This window comes from Cricetulus griseus, chromosome 2, assembly GCF_003668045.3.
Source record: "Cricetulus griseus strain 17A/GY chromosome 2, alternate assembly CriGri-PICRH-1.0, whole genome shotgun sequence".
Classification (NCBI taxonomy): Eukaryota; Metazoa; Chordata; class Mammalia; order Rodentia; family Cricetidae; genus Cricetulus; species Cricetulus griseus.
In genome coordinates this window covers 137,607,286-137,630,849 of record NC_048595.1, presented here as the reverse complement: position 1 = coordinate 137,630,849, position 23,564 = coordinate 137,607,286, and the positions used below count along the sequence as shown (strand labels likewise).

At 41.3% G+C, this 23,564-nt stretch overlaps 1 protein-coding gene across 3 annotated transcripts; it reads right to left on the bottom strand.

Moving 5' to 3' along the window:
* Nucleotides 1-1,683: 1,683 nt before the first annotated feature.
* Nucleotides 1,684-22,307, bottom strand: Impa1 (inositol monophosphatase 1). 3 transcript variants are annotated; one of them, XM_027398763.2, is made up of 9 exons: nucleotides 22,192-22,307; nucleotides 20,030-20,095; nucleotides 19,436-19,569; nucleotides 16,753-16,857; nucleotides 14,543-14,588; nucleotides 12,176-12,284; nucleotides 10,531-10,639; nucleotides 4,538-4,729; nucleotides 1,684-3,038 (listed from the first exon to the last, which is right to left on the bottom strand). In XM_027398763.2, the coding sequence occupies exons 2-9, from the start codon at nucleotides 20,090-20,092 to the stop codon at nucleotides 3,026-3,028; spliced, it is 771 nt and encodes a 256-aa protein (XP_027254564.2). In that variant the 5' UTR covers nucleotides 20,093-20,095; nucleotides 22,192-22,307; the 3' UTR covers nucleotides 1,684-3,025. The 3 variants fall into 3 exon arrangements, with proteins under 3 accessions (XP_027254564.2, XP_027254563.2, XP_035295880.1); XM_027398762.2 differs by having other exon boundaries at nucleotides 4,578-4,729; XM_035439989.1 differs by having other exon boundaries at nucleotides 4,602-4,729.
* Nucleotides 22,308-23,564: the final 1,257 nt, after the last annotated feature.

The window sequence follows — 23,564 nt, the reverse complement described above, 5'->3', positions numbered from 1 at the left end:
ACATATGCACCTGAGAGAACACCCATCTGAGCAATACTGAGGGCCCTGAAGCATAAGCACACATTATGTTTATCAGAACTTCAGGCTGGTAATATGGATTGGTAGAGAAAGGGGCTTGTCCAAGCCTGACAGCCTAAGTTTGATCCCAGAACATAATGAAAAAGGAACCAATTCCCAAAATTGCCCTGACAGCCACAGGCACACTGGAGCTTGTATGCACACCAACACCACCCCCCTCATATAATTTTTTAAAGAATCGTTAACATTTTTTTTTTCTCAGTAACGATTTAGAGTTGTGTGCACGGCTCTTGCACAGCTTCCATTAGAACAGTCTTCCACATGCTGATGTATTCCCGAAGTGCTATTGTGCACACTCCTGCTTATACAAGCAGTGGCATCAACCTCATCTCCAGCGACATCATTCATTTTAATGATGCTTCTGAAGACTCTTTTGTATTTTCTAATCACATGAACAATGAATTAGACCTAGTCCTTCTAACCAATGTTTTTTTGCCTTGCATTTAAGGTTACAGACCTCCTTACATACAGTCTCAAGTTGCAGCCTACCAACTCTATTTCCAAAACAAAAGGATTGTCTATCAGAGAGTTGAGGGTTCTCAAAAGTTAAGAGATCAGAGCAAGAAATGCCTGAAAATGAGAACTAGAGGAGGTAAATCCTAGAATACCGTAACATGTTTAACGTAAGAGGCTCTGTTATAGAAAATAACATTTCCCAATTATTTTGGGGGTACTACCATCCTTTTTCAATATCTAAGTAAGATAATACTCAATTGCATATAGAATAAAGATAGCTAGCCACAGGGGGAAAATACCAAGTGTTTACCTACATTGGGAAACTATATGAAAAAAGGTGAAAATATATAACCAATCATATTAGTTTCAAATATTGGTAACTCAACTCAAACCCCCTGAAATGTGCTAAGACTATAGACTGATGATACATTGTTAATTATACTTTTTAGATGTTATTCATGGGCTGGAGTGCTTATCTAGCAAGCATGATGCCCTGGGTTCAGTCCCGAGTGACACATGAACCAGCTGCGATGGCACACTGCCATCCTCTCTGCATTTTAGAACTTATGTCAGGGCCACAGAGAAGGCTTCACTTCATCTTAGGGTCAGAGAATTCAAAACTATCCTTACTCTTCCAAGGTTAAAGTCATAAGACCTAAAGGTCTAAGGCATGGCTACTGTAGGATGTTTGGTCTTAGGCGTGGATGTTTTCTCTAAATAACAAGAGACTTGGTCTGAGGTGTGGTTACTGTTAACCCTCAAGGCCAGATAACGAGAGATTCAGTGTAAGGCGTGGTTACCAAATGTTTGGAGAATTAAGGAAGAAGGTCTCTTCCTTGTAACCTGGTAAAAAAGTCTTTTGCCATTTAACCCTTTTTGGATGAGGTATTTAAGAATGCACTGGATTGCCCTCTTGACTCTATTCTGTGTCTGTCTTTTCCTTAGCATTTTTACCTGCCATTTCTCAATCCACACTCCCATCTCAGGTACAAACCAGGCTATTTTGCTGGATCTGACTGAAGCCCCACAAAGATGGGATACTACAAACTTAGAGTGAGTAAGGACCATTCAGGAATTCAAGTTCATTCTCAAATATATAACAATTCTGAGGCCAGCTTGGGATTCATAAATAAAACAAAATGTTATTCGTAATCGTCTTACTTAAAATAAATTTAATTGTAAAAACAACCTGTCTTATAATAGAACTTACATATTGTGTGACGTTTTAAATCTTGTAGTTAACAGCAGAAATACATTACAGTGCCCACATCAGAATATCATAGAGATTTAATCTATTAAATCACCCAACAATAAAATGTTTCCTGCCTTGAAACTTACAAGAACACTTCATTTTATCAAATGCAAGGTTCAAACATACTAAAAAACAAAATATTTGTTCATATCCAAGGACCAAGGCTAGACAATAAATTAATACTTTAAAAAGAAATAGGAACCATTAATTTTTCTTCTTGAGTTTGAGAGGCCCAAGATCCTCACAGAATATATAGACAGCAGTGATGAAATTAAGCAACAAGTTTGGAAAGAAATCAAAAAGTTCACCATTAATACATGTGCCACAATACCTCTGTCAGCAGAGCCAAAAACAGTTTAGGTAATGAATGTGAATACCACATTTAGTAAAACGTTACACTGCAACTAACTACACCAGACACATAAAAGATTTCTGTGAAATCTCTTCTCCAGCACAGAGACTTTAGATAGAACCTACAACATAGAGTAGTATACTAGCTGTAGAAATACCCATAGTAAGCAATCGTCTCTGGCAGGATGGTCCTATGAAATGGCATGGCAATATGAAACAAAAAGGACAGTGAGGTAACGTTTACTTCCAAACAGGAAGCAAAGATACAGAATGATCATCTCATTATGTCCCCATCAGGAGCAGGAACTGAAGCTTCCAGGACTCACTGTAAGGTGATGGTTTTAGATCACCTACTGTTCGTCAGGTACTGTAATTCCTAAAACAAGAGGGCTCTCTGCAAGGAGAGAACCTGCTTGTTACAGTCTCACAAACTCAATTAAGTATGGCTTTTAGAACAAAGAGAAACACTTTTACAAAAAGAAAACTTTCTAATTGAGAATTGTGCATATAAATTGTACATTAAAATCGAAGGGTCTCATGTGGACTGGTGATTATTCAATGGCTAGTTCATTAATTATGCTTCCTGTATATTTTCCCTAAGATAGTCTTACATGCAAATTTTCTTTCAACAATCAAATACTCCATCCAATTTTGCATGAGTCATCTTTAAAAATGTTCCCATTTTCAAATCAGGGTCTCAAAGACAAATTGAAATCAGTGACATCATACATTTCAAACATCCCAGGGTCAGCAAGTGTGATGGAATGGACACTGTTCTGTGCCAACTAACTTTCATCATCTCTTTGTAAAGGTATTATCTCAATTTCTTTGGCTATTCTTTCAGCTAATGTTTTATTATTTGCAGCAATTATTCTCCGAGACATCAAATCAAATGGTCCACCTGAAAGCAAATTAAATATGGAAAAGTTATACAGTGTACGACAACAATAAGGAGAAAAGCAAGTACACAGCTATATCTTATGGCTATGGCTATGCTAATATTTTTGTTTGTTTGTTTTGGTTTTTTTGTTTGTTTGTTTTTTCGAGACAGGGTTTTTCTGTGTAGCTATGGAGCCTATCCTGGCCTCGAACTCACAGAGATCCGCCTGCCTCAGCCTCCCAAGTGCTGGGATTAAAGGTGTGCACCACCAATGCCCGGCATGACTATGCTAATATTTTAATTGCTCAGTTTTCTTTTTTTTAAAAACCCATCACCCAATGACAGTGTTCAGCCTTGAGAGGATGTAAGTTTCTAGGCATCTTTTCTGAGTAAGTACCAATATGAGGGATTTCAAGTGGAAATGCCACCCTCTCTTTCTGCTTCTTGTGGGCACTCTTACACTTATTCACCACCCAAGTGTTCACAGATACATGCTTTCACTCCGATGCACTTTCTCATCGCTTTCTTCCTACTTCCTGGTTCACTATGCTGTATCTTCTTGGTTACTGCTAAACTCTTGGAACCCAGGCTTATTTGCTATGGCTTCTTTCTTTACACTGTGTGAAGATCTGTCACTGTGACTAGCTTAATAAACAAGCTTACTGGCCAATAGCTGAATAGAATACAGTTAGGTGGCCAAACCAGACAGAATGATGGGATGAGGAAGGGCAGAGTCAGAGGCACCACCAGTTGATGCAGAGGGAGCAGAAGATGAATGTGTCATGTTAATAAAGGTACCGACAGGTGGCAGAACATACATAAGGAATATGGGTTAACTTAAAATATAAGAGCCAGTTAGTAATAAGCCTGAACTATTGGCCAAGCATTTATAATTAATATTAGCCTTTGAGTGATTGGCAGAAGCTGCAGGACAGGGAAACTACTGCCTACACTTATTCTCTGCAATTTCACCTTCTGCTCAGTGTAGGGAGACACCCTAGCCCCGCCCAATAGTCCTGGGACAGGTTCCAGGTGGACCCGGGACTCGCCCATAAGGGCGGGGTGAAGGAAAGCCGGGGTGACGTAAGAGAGCTTCTTAAGGGGCTACATGTGGGGACCCTGGCCCTTTTTGTTCTGGCCGCGCTGGCTGGGTTCTATAACCTAGCTCTGGCCTGTGTTTTACCTTGGTGTAAATAAAGAGACCACAATCCTACAGCTCAGAGTTAATATTTAACACACCTAGCCCAGAGCAAAAAAAAAGGTGGTGGACAAAGCCTGTTGTCTCCTCTCACTGTGGCCTGTTCAAAGTCCATGATATGAGCCTCAGAGGAGAGTAGACCTTCCCAAGGCCTCTCAGGAGTGCCTGACAATTAGCACTTGAAGAGTCTCAATCATTTCTCATTAATGTATTACCACAAGCTATCATCTTTGTCTCTATCTCCTAATGTTTGATTTTATAGAAAATTACGCAGCCGTTTCTGTACTGGGACATGTAGAGGACACAGAGAGGAGAGCCTAACCGATGTGAAGGAAGCATGCTTTGCGGTGCCAGGACTTCACCTGTCACGTCCATCAGCACTCCACCTGCTTCGGTGACGATGATGCCAGCTCCGGCCATGTCCCAGCAGTGAATCCCCATTTCATAATATGCATCTGCTCCTCCAGTTGCCACAAGGCACATATTAACAGCAGCTGTTCCGACACTCCGGATTCTAATATGAAAATAAAATTGGAAGAAAAAAAAAAAAACTCTCAAAAAAGGGTATTCCTCTTTAAGGTCACTCTCAATGCCAGCTGAGACTGCTTGCCTAAATCTAGAGAATAATTGTGGATAAAGTTTATACTTTCTATTTTTATAATGTTCTCTATATACTTAAAATAAAGTATATAAAATTAAAGACCAGGGCTGGGGGAAATGGCTTAGTGGTTAACAGCACTTGCTACTCTTGCAAGGACCTGAGTTTAGTTCCCAGCATTCACATGGTGGCTCACAACCACCTGGAACTACAGTTCCAGAAGGATCTAATGCCCTCTTCTAGCTTCTGCAGTCACTACACATATGTGGTACACACACACACATATACACAAGCAAACATTCATACATATAAACAAAAATAAATCTTTTCCAACATCCAATCGCTATGTACTATGTAAATCATGAATTTATCATAAAGTAACCATTTAATAAGGCAAACATGATAACAAAGACTAAGGGAAAACAAAATAAAAACACCAGAGAGAGTCGGGTGTGATAGTGCACACCTGTAATTACAGCACTTGAGTGGCTATAGTGGAAAGATGGTGAGTTCCAGGCCAGCCTGGAGTACATTGTATCAAAAAACAAAAATAGACTAACATTGAAGAACAATGACACTTAGTTACATTCCTGTGTTTGGACCCAGATACTACAATGCCTTCATTCTACATCGTCAGCACAGTGTAAACAGTCTCCGGGTTGTGTAAAACACCATGCTACTGCTCACTGCCAACTGGAAAAGCTTCATGGTTGTACTTGAATCCACAACAGGCTAGCTGGGCTCTGCATGAACATTCAGTCTTCACTTTTCAAAACCGTCACTGTTTTCTACAATTATTAGGAGCTTTAAAATGCTCAAAAATTTCAAGCTCAAAACAAAATGAAAGACTATGAAACTACTTTAAAGGAAATGGATGAGCAATGAGAATCAAACTGTGTATACTGGTACACACCTTAAACTCAGCACTTGGGAAGCCAAGGCAGGAGGTTCATGAATTCAGGAAAAACCATGCATAAATGCAAAACTTGGTGGTCTAGTATTGGTCTTCGCATATTAAATTTAAGGCCAGCTGAGGCTGCAAAGTGAGTCCCTCAAAAATAGAGAGGCTGTCGAGATGGCTTAGCGACTCAATTTAACTGTCTGGCAAGTCTGCTAATCTGAGTCCAATCCCTGCAGCTCACAGTGGAGGGAGTCCTAGAAGCTGTCATGTGGTCTCCATGGTTGGACTGACACACATGCAGAAATGTGAGTACTCCTGCTTGATGTGCTTATGCGAATGAGCATCTCTTACTAAGAAATAAACAGGTCAGAGCACCAGTTCTCAACCTGTGGGTCTCGACTCCTTTGGCAAACCTCTATCTCCAAAAATATGTACAATACAATTTATAACAGTAGCAAAACTCCAGTTATGAAGTAGCAATAAAATAAAGCCTGGTATAGCTTTACAAACTTAATTAAATATTGCTTTTGGAACGAGAAAAACCACAACATGAGGGACCGTATTAAAGGGTGACAGCACTGGGAAGGTTGAGAACCACAGCTCTGGAGTGTAGGTCGGAGGAGGCTGAGGAGGACTGTCATGAGTTTGAGGCCAGCATAGGCAGAATGGGACCTTGTCTCAAAAACAAACGCACAGCAACAACCATAACAAAAGGGAGCTAGGGAGCAAGGGAAGTTACTTTCAAACTTTTAACCAAATTTCCCTTTTAATTTTATTTATTTGTTTTAGGCATTTTTTGGGAGGGAGGAGTGTTGCTGTTGTTTTTGAGACAGGGCTTCACTAAATGCTCCAGACTCAAACTCCTTCTGTAACTAATATCTAAACCTCTGGACATAAGGCGGAGATTCATTCTCTCAAAGTTTATATTTTTTCAGAAGTACTGGAAAAGTGGCAAATTGTGTGGCTTTTTTCTATATCTACAAAACAAAAATAAAAGCTGCACTAATATGTTTCACAGGCCAGATTTTTTAAAAGGATAGGAACGTCAGGTCCAAAGGGATTTACTCCACTTCCCCCTAAAAAGAACAAACCCACTGACTCATCTAAAATTGAGTTTAGGCCCAGTTCTACCTGACAACAGGATTTCTGGCTATTAGACAAAAGCCAGTATTCCTCATGAACTTGTAAAACTGGTTCCCATCTGTCAAAAGGAGTCATTCATTCCCTTACCTTGGCAGAAGGGACATATGGCTCCACTGACATAGCAGCTTCCAGGCTACCTCAGTCCCCCCACAAGTACTTGTTTCACATGTCAAAGCCCCCACGCCAGTCTATTGGCCCTTCCCTCTCTCTGGCTACTCACTCTCCTTATAGCTAGTCTCACTGCGTTCTCTCTCTCTCTCTCTCTCTCTCTCTCTCTTCTCTTCTCTTCTCTTTCTCCTCTGTTTGCTCCTGCTTGCCAGCCCTGGACATGTTCAGTCTACTTTTTCCCTCTGTTCCGGACTCCTCCAGATGCCCTTGGCTACTCTCTCTCATATGTATAGTCAGAACCATAACCACACACAGTGGAGCAGTCGTGTTGGCAGTTTCTTTACTGAACCCCCCTTTGAATGTGTTTTACAACTTACATTTTTGCTTCATAACAAATTTAGTGAAGAACTAGCAAGAAGAGTCAATCCAATTCCAAGTGACAAGTTTTAGCTTATTAAGAAAGGTCAGGTGAACACAATGGTGATGCCTAGAATCCCAGAACTCAGGAGGCTCTGGAAGGGGCACTGTAAGTCTGGTGCTACCCTGGGCTACTGAGAATCTGATGCTATCCTGGGCTATTGTAAGCCTGATACTATCCTGAGCTACTGTATGCCTGATGCTATTCTGGGCTACACAGTAAGACTGCCTGAAAGGAAACAAACTGAAAGCAAATCAGGGCAGGCTACCTCCCTACCTCTTCCGTGAGACAGGGGCATGGGGAAGTTCAGAGCTCAAGTTGTGGGAAGAATGACCAGGACTGATCACAAGTAAGCACTTGTCCCCTAACACTCAGAGGCACCTAACACTCAGTCCCCTGACCAGGGAAACTCCTGCTGGCCTATGGTTGGCACCAAGGGCTCTCAGGCAGGGGTTTGGCAGTCAGTGGGAGCTTATTCTTCTGGGAACAAGCCCTAAGGATCACCTAGGACATCACTCTGCTAGCAGTGACAGCAAGATGAACTGGATCTTCATCCGATCCATCTAGACTGAGTGTGCGCAAGAGGGAAGAGAGCTTGCACTGCATCAAAAGAGCTGGGTCTCTCATGCTCAGCTGCTTCATAATTTCTTCAGATTTTCACATTTTTTTGTCAATAAAAGGGGAGCAACTTACCTTAAACTACAAATGCAATGAATACAAATGATATATTAGTAAAGAGTACCATGCTTACTACAAAACTGCTCTATTGTGGCCCTGCCCAATTTGAGTTTACAGAAAATTGTAGACTTAACACGAAACTTTACGAGGCTGTATGTGATTATTTTTTGTAACTTGATTGTACAGTTCTCAGATATGAACCCTGAAGATGACACTGTTATGTCAAAATCTCAAAATGTTGGACACATCTGCATTAATTTCCCCCAAGCCAAGCAACTGATTCATCATAATTTACTTTGCTCATGCCTGTTGTAACCTCCTCAGGAACTGGATGGCTGGTTTACCCGTTTCAGTTGGTCAGACAAATCATGACTTTTTGATCTCTGTTTTGTATGAGCAATTCTGAAATGACTGAAAATTAAACAACTGGCTGAATACAACAGAGCACAAAAAGGAGTAAGGCAACAGTTCTTATCCTTGCTAACATTTTCCTGGTTTAAATAAAAAACAAAACAAAAATAAAACCTAAAACTTATTTTTATTTCAGTCAATAACAAATAAAAACCTACAGTATAAAGCACTTGAAGCTGAAGCTGTTTCACAGTCATTTTAGTACCCCTGGTTAAAGTACCACTTTAACAGCCAACTGTAGCAGTAGCTTTAAAAGGCACACTGTTCTTGCCTCAAGGATACTAAGCCTTGGGCCTCAAGAGTTCCATGTTCCGGGAGGTTGGTAGCGAGGTGACAAAACCTCTCATTTACCTTACTCATGACTACACAGACCACAGATTTATAGTGCCAAACCATAGTTTGTAGCATGGCCAAAATGGACCTGGTATATCTTAACTCCTAAAAGAGAAGCTAAAAATGAAGAAGAGAAGGATCTGGCAGCCAGGGCTGTGGTCCTATTTCCATCTAGCTGTGTGATCTCCTGGAACCACTTCATGCAACTGAACCTCTGACCTCAGCTACAAAACAAGGCTGGGTTACCAGATGACCCCTGAGGAATTCTCAGGGTCTATCCCTGACCATACTTTCAGGACAAAAAGAGTAGCAACAACTGGCAATAAGACAAAATCATAAAATTCTCCTGCTATTCAATAGCCTAATTTAATTTTTTTTGAAATGTGCTCTCGCTATGTAGCCTTGGCTTGCTCAGTGGCTGGGATGACAGACATGTTATGAAGCCTTGCTTCTCAATGGCTTCCGGTTCACTTGACACAGTCTCTTCTTGTGCAGCTCAGGGTATCCTTGAACGAAGTTCTGCAGTCCTCTTGTCTCAGCTTCCTAGAGGCCAACGTTACAGGTATGCTCTGCCATGCCTTGCTTTAGTAGCTTTTTTAATGATTATCTTTACTGAGACAACTATAATAAAGGTCATAAAATTACTACTAATATAACCAATAACTGTGTTAAATTTAAGGACATCAAATCATTAGCTTTTCCTAAAACCTCTAGGGTAAGTACTTGCTTCAAAATCAAACATTTTTGAGCTAGGATCTCACTATGTTTTCTCGACTAAACCCTAACTTCAGGAATCAATCAATCCTCCTGCCTCAGCCTCCTAAGTAAGCAATAATGTCAACATGTGCCATCATCCCCAGCAATATTAACTTTTGTTTTATTCACTTACATAACCTATCATTATTAAATTACTATGAAGTTGAAGAGCAGTGTTATCACGAGTGTAAAACATATAATCAACCCTAGTTATCACTCAAGAGGCTGAGGCAGGAGGATCACAAATACCAGACCAGCCTGTGTTACACAGTGACATCCTATCTCAGACACACACACAAAAAGAAAAAATACACACACACACACACACACACACACACACACACACACACGCACACACAAAGAACATTAGATTTAATACAAAAGAAATCTGTTAAAAACATAAGCATTTATAAATACAAAAAAATTAAAACAAAGCAAAGAATTAATGGAAAAAATAAAGTAACTACAAATAATACAGAGAACAATAACAACACAATACAGAATGAAGGAATAGCATTATCAATATATTGTTTTGTCAATAAAAAATTTGCAAATTAATTTATAAATTGAAACTCCACCCTATGTTTTATACAAGAGACATACGTAATGTGGAGAGACAAAAATAGAAAGACAAGGTTAGGCATTGTGGCATACACCTAAGCCCAGCATCGAGGAGACTGTGGCATTGGGGAGGCTGAGGCAGCAGGCCTGCCTGAGATACACAGCAAAACCATATTGTAAAAACAAAAAACAAAACAAACAAAATTCATCTAAAGCCATGAGGCAGATATCCAAGGCCAACTCTAGATCAACTCTAACCTCCACATGAGCACAGTGGACATGGACACACATGCTCAAGTGTCCCGAGGCATGTGCACAATGTGGGTATGCACACACACAGAAAAATAAAAATGAATACCTTCAAAAAGTGAACTTATCTGGCAGTTTGGTGGGAATGAGAATACTTACCCATGGATGGGAATGGAGCAAAGCTTTTCCATGTTGGAGAGGACAGTCCGTAAAGTCTCTGGCTTCCTGGATGAGCCCAACTCAGTCACCAAGAGTGATTTGGTAATGTCTGAAAGGGGAAGTTATTTCAAATAAACCACTAGATGTTAATAACCAAAACTCTAGAAAAAATCTAACATAATTCGGAATAAAATGGGATGTTTAAATCCTTTTTCCTAGTTTTAACAAACTTTTTCCCAAGCTTCAGATATTAAATAAAATACTTAAAAATTAGGTATGTTGCTTGCCACAACCCTGCAATTAAAAATAAAAATAAATCATTTAAAAACAACAACAAAAGGAAATGAACTAAAACTATGCCCTCAAGTATTTAAGAGAAAGGTTATGGCTGGGCATAGTGGTGTACATCTTTAATCCAGAGGCAGGTGGATCTCTCAGTTCAAGGCCAAGCTGACCTAGACAGCCAGTTCCAGGCAAGAGCTACAGTGAGACCTTGATTCAAAACCAAGCCAGGGAGGGAGGGAGAGAGGGAGGGAGTGAGGGAAGGAAGGAAGGAAAAGGGAAGGAAGGAAGGCTAGTTTATAACAGTCTGCAAAGATTTCAAAATCAAGACTGTTTGCAAGTTTAAAGTACACACTAAACTAAGAGGATCCTGATTGTGCAAACCAGAAAATGTAGGACTGACTTTATGAAAGAAAGGTGACTTAAACTGCCAATTAACTGTCATACTGAAACAGTTAAAACACCCATGTCTACTTCAGTGAGTATGTATGTATGTATATATACACACAAACACACACACACACTTGTACAGAGTCCACATTCACAGACTTAACTCCTCTCAGATGACAAACAACCCCCACCCCCAAAAGAAACTCTGTATCTGTACTGAATATGGATTCTTTTCCCATGTTATCTGTCTAGGCCATAGAGTTTAACAACCATTTATACAGTATCAATACTGTATTAGTTGTAAATAACCTAGAGACAAGGAAAAAAAGGGTATGTGGGTAGGTTATATGCAAATACATTATTTTCTATGAGGGACTTGACCCTGACACAGACTGAGAAACTACTGTGTATCATTCTTAGGGATTCTCAGGTGGTTTTGCTTGTTGGGAAAAGTACATAATTTTTTTTTCTCTGATGGAGTTTTGCTACAGAACACAGGTTGCCCTAGAGCTTGCTTTGCCCAGGCTGTCCTCAAACTACTGGTCCTCCTGTCTCTACCTACTGAGTGTTGGGATTCTAGGAATACGCACACCCCCATGCCCAACTGATTTTGGCTTTAACTTGCATTATTTATCATTTATTGATAAATGGGCTGAGTGGCACCAGTCAAATCCAGAAACTCTAGGAAGAATGGGATACTGAGGTTGAAGCACTGGGTCACGAACCTTCAGAACAGAAACCCTGTCATACACAATCAAATCTGTTGACATCACCTAACCCAGAGTGCACTTGCTCAGTGACATCTGCTTTTCCTGTTCCAACTATCACACTACGAACTGAGGTCAGGAAGGAAAAGGAAACATAATACAATCTCAGGTCAGCTAATATGTGCCAAGTCCAGAGGCTAATATACAAATATGTAAAGTGCAAGCACATTTCTCTAAGGGCACCAAGCACCGGAGGGCACACCTACCTTCCTGTTGTGAGACCTGAAGCCTCTGACCATTACAAAAGGCTCCTTTTCCTTTCCTGCCGGTATACATCTTGTCTTCCACACAGCTGTACACAACTCCAAACTCCATCTGCATAGGGAAGCAAGTCTTTTTTTTAGCAAACCTGAGTTTTTAAATTAGTGGTCATCTTTTTCTGAATAAAGTAACAAGAAAATCTAGTATACTAATAAAATATACTCAAACAGCTGTGGGAGCAGGTGCTCAACTGAAGCCCCCACACAGCAGGCCATCAGACCTCAGTCCTTAGCTCTCCTCCCACTCAAGTCTAGATGAGAACACACTGTCCCTCTCTCCTAGCCTCGGGAGGAGGCAGCCTTTTGTATTTTCTATAATGAACACTGTGTCCTCTTGCGTCAGGATCCCTGCTCATCCAGTCTCTGACAAACTCCATCCACGGATCCTCCTTCTCTTCTGGTGCCTTCTCTCTAAGTTTCTCCCTTCCTTGTTGCTCTTTCGGATTCTTGGCCCTCCACCTTCATGCTGAATTTAGTTACTAACAGAAGGGTCCTGGGAGGCCTGGCCTTTAAGAGGCATCTGCCTTCAGCCATGTCAGGATTCAGTCTGCTTCCTCTACAGGAGCACAAGGAGCACAGCCTCAGGAGAGAGTGGCCTCACCAGACACCAACCTTAAACCCCACCCTCCACAGTGAGCCAATGTATTCACATTCATTACCCAGCCTCCCAGGTCCTGTTAAAGCAACCCCTTCACATTTTGTACTTCCTGATATCCTGCTCACACCCTGCAGTCTGAGCTCTGCACTGGCCAGCCGGTCGGTCTACTGTAACTGTAATAAATCTTTGCTGACCCCAAAGGCTTTTTGTCTAAACAACTGGAGATGGACAGCCATCCTCAAAGCTCTGTAACACTTAATTCAAAAACTCCATGGTTTCCTGGGCTGTCCCTTAAAAGTAGACACCCCAGGCTTCCAACCCATCTTGCATTGCTTCCATTTCCCTCCTAGCACTCCAGATTCTCATAGTACCTTCAGATTCAGATTCAACTACTAACAATAATAATTTTGGCTCCCATAAATTCTATCACGGGAGTCTATGCTTTGTAACTGTCTTGCAGAAACCTTTCAAAGAGGTCAAAATCATACCAACTTTGCCAAATTAGTCTATCTGATAAAACTGTCTTCCTTCCTTTTTTTTTTCTTCCTTCCTTTCATTGTTTTTGTTTTTTTTTAAGCTGGAAAATGACTAATTTTCAAAGTGGCAACTAACACAGCCAACTTCTAAGATACCTTCTGCTATGAGGAGTGCCCCATTGCACTACGGATGAACTGTGTATGGTCTTTTCTGCCTTCCGCTACACGTTACCTTTGCCTGATGACACAGCTGACTGTAACAAACTGCAGATTCAAAAGCAGAGACCACTTTTCTTCTCAGGCTGAGTCTGTGCTAAGGGCTTATTTAGGACCACCAGGTGTGCTATGCGACCAACGCTACATGACCGATGCAGCCTGTAACCAAGAGCTCGTTTGTACTAGTGTGCGTGCGTGCGTGCGTGCGTGTGTGTGTGTGTGTGTGTAACTGTGTGCCGGGCACGAACCTTGCTAGGGATTCAACTGAGGTTTATATATACTAGGCAAGCGCTCTACCACTTAGCCTTGGGCTTTTATTTCAGAAATTTCTTAAATTCATTTTTGCTCATGCTGATCAAATGCAGTGAACAAGCTCCTTGAAGACAGCAGCCAAGCAGCCAAACAGCAGGGAACGAACAAAGAGAGAGCACAATAGCTAACATCTTACTCTACTAAGTTTTGTATGTTAGCTTTCAATTATGTCTTCGTTCCAGCCTTCCTTTGGCCCCTGACACATTGTTGTCTTTCTCCAACCACCCACTCTCCCACCCCTGAGACAGAGTTCTCTGTGTAGCCCTGGCTGTCCTGAAATTCACTCTGTAGACCAGACTGGCCTTGAACTCACAGAGATCCACCTGTTTCTGCCTCTTAAGTGCTGGGATTAAAGGCAAGTGCCACCACCACCCCACAAGTTGTTGTTTTTCAATGTCTTCCTTCTTTAATATCATGAAAACATGCTTAGAAAAGTCCCACCTTGTCTATGAGACATTTTAAACATTAATTCCTGTCATAGCTGTGTGTGTCACAAGTATGACAGTGATTGGTGTTTACTTGTTCTGTTCCTCATTCACACTATGTCTTCTCAGGACATAACCTTATCCACTGGAAATGTATGTGAAAATGTGGCCGGTCTTGTAGCTTATGTTTACAGTGATCCTGTGGCATAAACCAAACTAAGAAAAATTTACTTTTTATCAGAAAAGTAAAGCAAGATATTTTATGAACCAAACATTTAAGACATACCTGTTTCTTTACAACAAAGCCAATTGAAACAGCTACAAAAGGGAACCTTAAAAAAAAAAAAAATCCACAAACTAACCAAGACAGAATTTAATTTCAAAAGTACTTATAAGATTAATTTGAATAACCCTGAGGATGGAATATGTCACAAGTTATGCATATAAATGGGAGAAAGAGGCATGATTTACACACACACACACACACACACACACACACACACACACACACACACACACACTGCTTCTACAGACATTAACATGACTGAAAGGGTCATGAGGAACTGGAACAATGTCACTTCCAGAAATGGATCCCCAGTATCAGGGAGACAGAAGTGGGGAGAAAATGGTCTTGCACACCATCCTACAGCTCTTGAATGTCAAATACTGTAAATAAGCAGTTACTTACAGGACTTTTTTTTCCAAAATACAAATTTAAAGTTCCTTAACACTGGTCACAGTTAAAAAGAAAAGAGTCCTTTCATTTTTGCCACAACCAGCAAACACAGGGAGAAAAAAAACTGTGTGTTCCTATTCTGACATGAAACTTGGAACTGAATGTTAGAAAAACAGTTAGCCACAGTGGTATCAAGGCTTCTAGTCTGCACAGATATTCTATATTCTCTCACACAAGTGAATTGGAATTTTTAAAAAATTAGGCAAAATAGGTTCAAACCTAACTAAGCTTTATTTAATACTGAACTGAAAATAAGCCTAAGTGTTTAACATGGAGTTTTTATTTTAATAAAAACACATTACAATCTTTTGTTTTATTCAGTGTATCTCAAGCAGCTTCCATATTTAAAAGGCACAGTGCCTTGTCACATGTAGATTCTATACCTTATAGCTTTATAGACTTTAGTAACTGCATATATAGTATATGTAGCATACACATACATGTGCACATATACAGCTACAAGACAACTTACACTTACCATGTCAAGCACTACACTAAGTTCTTATGGAAGTATACAAGAATCCCAGCAAGAAGCAATTTGATGAAGCAGGTGCTATTAATATGGCCATTTTACAAGGTCTTTTAAAACATAGGTATTACTATGTAGTTTAGGCTAGGCCAGGCTGCCCTCAAACCCATGATCCTCCTGCCTCCACTTCCCAAGTGCTAGGATTATACTATCATATTTTGTCAACTTGACACACATCTAGACATAGCTAAGAAGAGGAAATCTCAATTGAGGAATTGTCTACATCAAACTGGCCTATAGGAATATCTGTGGGACATTTTCTTAATTACTAATTGATGTAAGAAAGGCCAACCTCCTGTTGGTGGTGCCATCTCTGGGCAGGTGGGCCTGGGCCATAGAAGGCACCAGAGCAGGGGGTGGGGGGGAAGCTAACCAGTAAGCAGTCCTCCATGGTTTGTGCATCAGCTCCTGCCCTGGGTTCCTGCTTGCCTTTCCTCAATGGTTAACTGTAGAGTAAGATGAAATAGCCCTTTCTTTCCCAAGTTGCTTTTGGTCATGGTTTTTAATCGCAGTAACAGATAGCAAACTGAAACATTTGGATTTTAAGGTTTTTTTTTTAACCTTTATTTTTATTTTTTGGGTGTTTAAGCACCATATTCATGCAGTATCTGTGCAGACCAGAAGAGGGTGTTGGATCCCATGGGACTGAAGTTCCAAATGGCTGTGAGAGGCTATGTGTGTACTGAGACTGTAACCAGGGTCCTCTGGTTAAGAGCAACCCGTGCTCTTAACCACTGAGCCATATCTCCACCCTAGTTTTAAGTAGTTTCTAAACTGAGGCTTAGAAAGACTAACTTGTGCAAAGTCACAAAGGCAATAAACAAGCTGAAGGATTCAGATCTCAGTCTGTAGATCTAGTACCCACATCCCTTTAGCACCCCTCTTTTCACTCTTAGAGGGAACTCACTGTACAGATAACATTGCATCAGTGAAATTACCAATTCCTTTACTGAAGTCCCCTATCATCCCCTCATGTGTTTATATAGTCTTCACAGTAAGAGAAAGAATGGCGACCAGGCACATCACACAAATCCATACAGTACCATTTCTTCACTTCCTCCACATCTTAGAGAAAACTTGCATAGTACATTTAGCTCCACCATTACACTTTATATACAGTTTCTTGGAATAAAGAAACAAAAACAATTTCCTAAAGTATGTTTGGCTTCAACAGAAAGTCATCATCCAGTTAACACACACTATGGTAATTACATTAAAATTAAAGGCATACTTATGTACAAAGTTAGTGGTTCCATCAACAGGGTCAATGATCCACGTGGGCTTGTCTGTGAAGACGGTCTTTTCCCCAGCTGCCACAGATTCTTCCCCAATGAAACTGAAAGCAAGAAACACAAACTTCAAACCTCTAAGGTGGATTCAGGACTTTATGCTTCATTTCCTTAGCTACAGTGTTTTCCATGAAACACAGCCAAGTCTAGACTATTGTCCTATTGTGGCTTTTTGGGTTTTTTGGTTTTTGAGACAAGGGGTTTCTCTGTGTAACAGCCCTGGCTGTCCTGGAACTCTCTTTGTACACCAGGCTGACCTCAAACTCAAAGAGATTCACCTGCCTCTGCCTCCCAAGCGCTAAGATTAAAGGTGTGAGCCACCACTGCCTGGCCTGTTTTCTTTCTAAAAATAAAACACACACACACACACACACACACACACACACACACACGCACGCACGCACGCACGCACGCACACACACACACACACACACACACACACACTGGATAAACACGACAAATCCCTACTTTCCCCCAGAACAAAGGCATGTGAAACAGTACAGAATCCTAAATTCTAAACAAATGATGGCATAAATGTAGGGAAAAGCTCACACATCCAAAAAGGTCATCCTTAAATGAGAAATTAAGGAAATACAGAGATTTCAAAAGTAAGAGCACAGGGAGGGTGTGGCTGCCTAAAATCCTGGTGCTCAAGAGGTACAGGAGAAAGAATAATGAATTCCTGGATAGCCTGGGCAAGAGTGAGACTCTGTCTTAAAATCAAACAAACTGAAAGAATAGTACAAAGACCACAAATTGTCTAGGACCTATCAAGATGTGGAGGCCATACAGCATTTTCTCCTGAGTTTAAAGGTGACTTCTATCCACAGAATACAGCAGGAGTGATGGTTATATGGTCTCATTACTGGCTTGGTAGTTGCCATCTTGTCCACACTGTTTCTCTCTTCCTGTCCCAGGAGAAGCCAGCTTCCATGCAGCTCTGGGAGGATGCCTCAAAAGTGCAGAACTGCCAGCAGACAAGCCACCAGGAGCTGAAGCTGCCAGCAAGCACAGACGTGAAGGGACACTCCAGAACTACTGGAGCCATGGTCACTGCACCTCCGGACCACTGACTAAGACCTCAGCCAGGGCCATACAGCCCAGCTACTCCCTCCCATCTCCCCAACTCTGGCAAAATTATAAAGCACTGTGTCTGTCATTTAGAATTATTTTTAAAGGAGTAATAAATAACAGAGAGCAGTCAGTAAATTAATGAGAATATAAACTGCCCAGCAAAATGATTATACAACAACCATAAGTTGATTTTATAAATGGTGTCTGAGTTCATTGGTTTTCTTCTCTCCTATTTTCTTTTTTGAATTTTTTTATTGTTTGACATTGAACTGTCCTAATAAATATTTGTCCCTTTCCCCCTTTCTCTCACTTCCAAGCTGTTTCATTTAAGGAAGCATATTCAATCACAACTTTAGATATTTTTCCTTCTCAGTGGCTAAAAGACTGACAATAGCTGATGCTATAGAAGGGAAAAGTAACAGAACTACAGCACTCACACTTTCAAAGGATGGCTTTTGATTTCTTAAAGTTCTGGGGATCAGACTTGGGGATTTGTTCATTCAAAGAGTATTCTACCGCTGACCTGTTTCCAACCTGGAGTTTCCTGAGACAAGGTCTCACTGTGGAGCCCTGGCTGGCTATACATCCCCATGCCTCTTAACTCCATCTTCATAGTGTCAGTATTCAGGCATCTGTACTGGCCTGCCCTTGGGGTTCTGACAGGATACGCCCTCAGCTGCAGCCTAAGAGCATCACCTGTGCATATTCACTATGTTCCCTTTTAAAAGGGCCCTGCCCACCTCCCATCCTGCTCTCTTTCTTTGTCTCCCTCTGTCTGTTCCCCTCTCTCTCCTCTCTCCTGCTGCTCCTGTCTCCGAAGGCCAGTCTCCCCCCTCCCCTGTCCCCTTTTTATGATCCCTTTTCCTAAAAACAAAACAAAAACCCTGTGCTTGAACCCTGTCTCATGGCATCTTTCTCTTGCATTATGCTTTTCTTAAATTACAACACCGAGTGCTAGAATTAGGGGCATCTGCCACCTTGCCTGGCTAACAACAGTGTTTCTGCTAAATTTTTGTGTCTGTACAGAGTCTTGACTTTAGGATTTTCTCTCAAACTTCCCACTACTAACTACCTTTTCTCTCACACACATAAGAAAGTTTGCAGTGCAGAGTTTAACTGAGATTTTCAATTGTGCCTACAAAAGAAGACAATTAGTTCCACCATCTACAAATTCCTCCCATTACTAAGGAATCCAAAGATGTCCTCTTGCCCCATCCCAACTCAGCACCAGGGAATCTTTCTCAGGATTTGGAACCTTAATCAATGAGGTAAAAATATAGAACAGATTGGTCAGAAACAGCCAAAGCCATCAGTCAAGACCAAGACCAAGACCAAGACCGCACACACTATCCAAAGCAATGGCCCAGACATCACCCACAGGTGGGTATTCTTCCTTCCCATCATCTTGGCCTAAGCCACCCAATACCCTCAAATAAGGTCTTTTTCTAGCTTAAGTCAACTTACCACTCTGTATCTAGAAACAACACTGGCTTTGTGCATAGATTACAACCTAGGCTTAATTTTACTACTTTAAATTGGCGCAAGAAATACCTGTGAGATGGGTACTTTTCCTTTATAGAAGAGAGAAGCATCTTTTCAACTTTCTGATCGGTAACTGTTACCAAGTCAGCTGGAGAACTTTTAATCATGACATTCATCTCACTTTTTAGAGCTTCCCGAATCATCTAAAAAGATGTTTTTGGGCAAGCAAATAAAAAAAAGATGTAAGTAATTTTAAACCAAACAAAAAGGTAAATTACAAAAATAATTTCAAACATTCAGTCTGTCTTACATGATGTTCTTAAATTTTTCTTTCAAAAGTGTCTATGAAATAAGACAGTTTAGAGTTACGACCTTCTAGGTAAAATATTACATGATTTCATATCCTAGTTTAAATTCAGGACTGTTGTCACTAAAGCTTAACAATACAAGCTGAAAATTCCAGCTGGAAATGTCATGCAGTGCCAGTGCGTGCCTAACCCCCTCACATAGTCCCAGGTTCCATCGCTAGTTACCCCCCACACACACACACACAATCAATTCCACTGTATTTAAAGTGTAGCCTACTCAAAATATGCTGTATGGAACAAGGCCGTACTGCAGTATCTACACACATCATTCTGGCAACAAAACTGTAGTTCATACCTCTCCAGCTTGTCTTGCGAGGGTTACCGCATAATCCATGCACTCCTGCCAGGGGTCTGACATCTTCTAAACATATTCAACACAGGTAAGCACAAATCAGTTAAACTCTGCAGGCATTCATTTACACAAGCATCTCAATTAGAAACTTACTTTTATTTTGATTCACCCCTTCCCTGGTCTACAGTTCTATATTTTTTCCCAAGATATAGGCCCAGTAAAAATCATTCTGAAATATCCCATACTTCACCTCTAGAGTGGGAACTTTTTGTTACTGCTGTTGTTTTGAGTCCGTGTCTCATAGTCAAGGCAGGTCTCAAACTCAGTAAATAGTCAAGGATGACTACTTACTTGAACTCCTGATCCCCCTGCCTCTACTGCCCAAGTGCTAGGATTACAGGCATGTGCCACTATAACCAACTTAATAGAAGAATTATCAAAGCAAAGAGTCCATTCAATATCACATTTTGGGGAGTGACCATACCATATCACGTTGTGGGAATGGTGGGGGTCCAACTGAACTTAGGTAATAGACAGGTCAAGAAATAGTCTAAGGGCTAGGTAGGTGTATGAGTGGACATTCCTTGCTTTCTGTTACAGCATTCTGAGGGAAGAAAACTCAAGGTCTAAAAATATAATTATAAAAGCAAAGACACCATTTACCTCTGGGCTTCAGGGAGGGGAAAGCATTACTGTGTGACTTGCCAGCTTTCTGCTGGCCACTGGAGACCTACCACAGTCTTGACCACATACTAACAAGGGTTCCTAGCACAGGGAAGCATGGAAGCAGTCAAGCTCAGAAAAAGGCGGCCTTCTTTATAAAGCCACACTAACTCCTCTTCACAAATGAACGCAAGGGATACCGTGCTTCCTCTTTAAGCATCTGAAATCTCTGCCTCACTGCACAGGAGAGAAGCACAGGGACACAGAGCAGATGTACCAGCATCCACTGGCTGCTGCTTCGTTTTCCTTTTTTACTTGAGATAGGGTGGGCTTCAAACTCTTGACTATCCTGGCTCAGGTTTCAGAATGCTGGCAGGGATTACAGGCATATGCCATCGTGATTAAATGCCTTTTCCTTGTGATACAAGCACTCAAGTAACTGTATAAAAGACTACCTTTTGAGTTATATGATTAACTTCTTAGAGCTCTTCAAGAATGGTTTCCAAACTTTATCATTCTTGTTCTTATCGTCTCATCACAACTCGACACTCTTGAGCTGGTCTGCTTCCTCACCAGAAACTCAAGCCTCTCACATATCACTTTGTGACAACACTAACAGAACACCCACCAATTCCCCAAGACCATTTCAAAAGCTATCCATCACCTCTTCAAAGAATTATTCAGCTGAATAGATACCAACCAATAGAAATTTGCAGCTACACAGCATTTAATCATTTGTATACATGCTATATCTCCTCAATCACTCTGAATACATTTCTTGAGGAAAGGGGACTGATATATGAAATTTTCTAAGATACCCTGAAATTTACCGAGGTCCAGAAGAAGGAAGAGATCAGGAAGGTCAATTAGGTAACAGCTGTTTAGAGTTTGTTCTTTTTTTGTGGGGTGGGGACAATAATGGAGAAATAAAAGGCCTGTGCATTTAAATCCACAAATACGTTAGCTATAGATCTCGAAAGCACTTTTTACCCTTGTTGGTAGTTTACAAAATGTGCCCTAGCTAGTATATGTAAATGGCTCAATACACCCTTTTATTTCAAAGACCTCTCTGACACAAGACTTGTTTTCACGGGGGTCATATTCTATCGGCCTTCACCTTGGGAACAAAATCATACAGACTTAAAACTGTTTCTATCCTGCACTACCGCTCCATTCTCCTATCACCAGTCCCCGCTCCCGATGCAAGACATCACCGGACCTGGGCCTGTCCATCCCTAACCTTGTGATTTTTCGACCCAGGACTTGCCAGAGAGATCCCTGAGGGCTTCGATAGAGTCGGGCTTATTTTGCGACACAGAATCTCAGAGATCAAGGAGGATGACCTAGCGAACCCGTTCGTGTGTTTCCGGAGAACTACGGAAAGCACCGCAGGGAGAAGGGCCCGGCCGCCGCCCCAGCCCAGCATGGATGCAGCTCGCCAGAGCCAGCGCCTCGGCCACCGAATAACGCTGCGCGGAGATGCAGGGACAGAACGGACTTACCTCGCGTGAGCGTACCGCGATGCTCAACTGCCGGGGTCGAAGGCTCGGCTTTTCCGGAGGTAACGGGGGTTGCTCTGACAGGAAGTCCCGCCCCTGAACGCCTGGGGGCCGGCCCGGGACGTCTAGGAACCCCGCCTTCACGTCTGGACTGTGCTGGGTGTTGCCAGACGGGACATCCTTGGCATTGCAAGGCTTGGTCTGGTTGAAGTTGGTGTATTCTGGCATTCTCCTGCACGTCTATTTTGCAATTCTCCACTTTCTCCCATCTGCTGCTTGAGTTCCATCTTGTTCTTTGGTCAAGATAAATTGGAGTTGTGACTATCATTGTGCAGCTCTTCTTTACTAAACGTGTCCTAGGTAAGCCTAACGGAGATTTTAAATTTTTGAAAATTGGCCCTCAGCACCAACACTCTTCTTCTCAGTAATTCACTTGGATACCGGTTGTTGTTAGTTGAGGACTTGACATGCTGCAGGAAGTTGTGCTTCCCACCCACCCCAACCCTCAGTTCTAAGGATAAAACCTAGGGTTTTGCAAATAGTATACAAGCACCCTATCATTGGGCTACCTTCCCAGCCATGGATTTTTAACAATGTCCCATTATGTAGCCTAGGTTGGCTTCTGAAGTCCTTGATCCTCATGTCTTCACTTCTGGAGTTCTTAGGTTATATGTATGTGCCACCACACCAAGGCAGCAATTGTGTTCTTACATGCTTAAACGTAAGTGTTGCAACAGTTCCATGAAGATTCTCTTCATTATACAGATAATGAAACTGGAACTTGGAGAAGTTAAGGGGTTTGTCCCAAACTCAAGCAGCATGAGCATATCTCCCGGACTCAGAAATGCACATACAGAGAATATACATGGCTCAACCAGGTTGCTCCGTATGGGCAACACAGGCTAGTGTATGGTTCTTAAAATGTTTATTTACATGAAATGGTAGGTCAGGTATGATGCAGGTATGTTACTCCTAAGTGGAAAACTCTACACACATGACCTACCCACAAGAGGACCACAATGTCCTTGCATAATTGCTTGTGAATTCATTGCTCCTCTTGACTTAATAAAAAGAAAATAAATTATTAATGATGTGCAACATGTCTGAGAGATGAGTGGCAGGAATGTTGAATCCAACTTGTAAATTCCACAAAGAGCCAAAACTTACCTTTGCTCTTCTGAAGAATGTTACCTTAAGAAACTGATTTGGATACCTCTATCAAATACTTCTTTTTAAGGTCTTCAAGAACTAGGGTTTTGGGTTATCCATTCCATTTTGAAATAAAAATCTTATCAAATGTATGCTGACAGGCATGGATTGTGAGCAAATGGAATTCTCCAAGCACTTAAAAAAATATCAACCTTCAACCTTTTATA

Bases quoted from the DNA above. Each gene is read 5' to 3' on its own strand.
- Impa1 (XM_027398762.2), bottom strand. From the start codon at position 20,092: ATGTCAGACCCCTGGCAGGAGTGCATGGATTATGCGGTAACCCTCGCA. The intron at 12,285-14,542 runs GTATGTCTTAAA...TTCCCTATGCAG, and splicing joins GCTTTGTTGTAAAGAAACAG to ATGGAGTTTGGAGTTGTGTA. The intron at 10,640-12,175 runs GTAGGTGTGCCC...TTCCCCTTTCAG, and splicing joins TCAGGTCTCACAACAGGAAG to ACATTACCAAATCACTCTTG.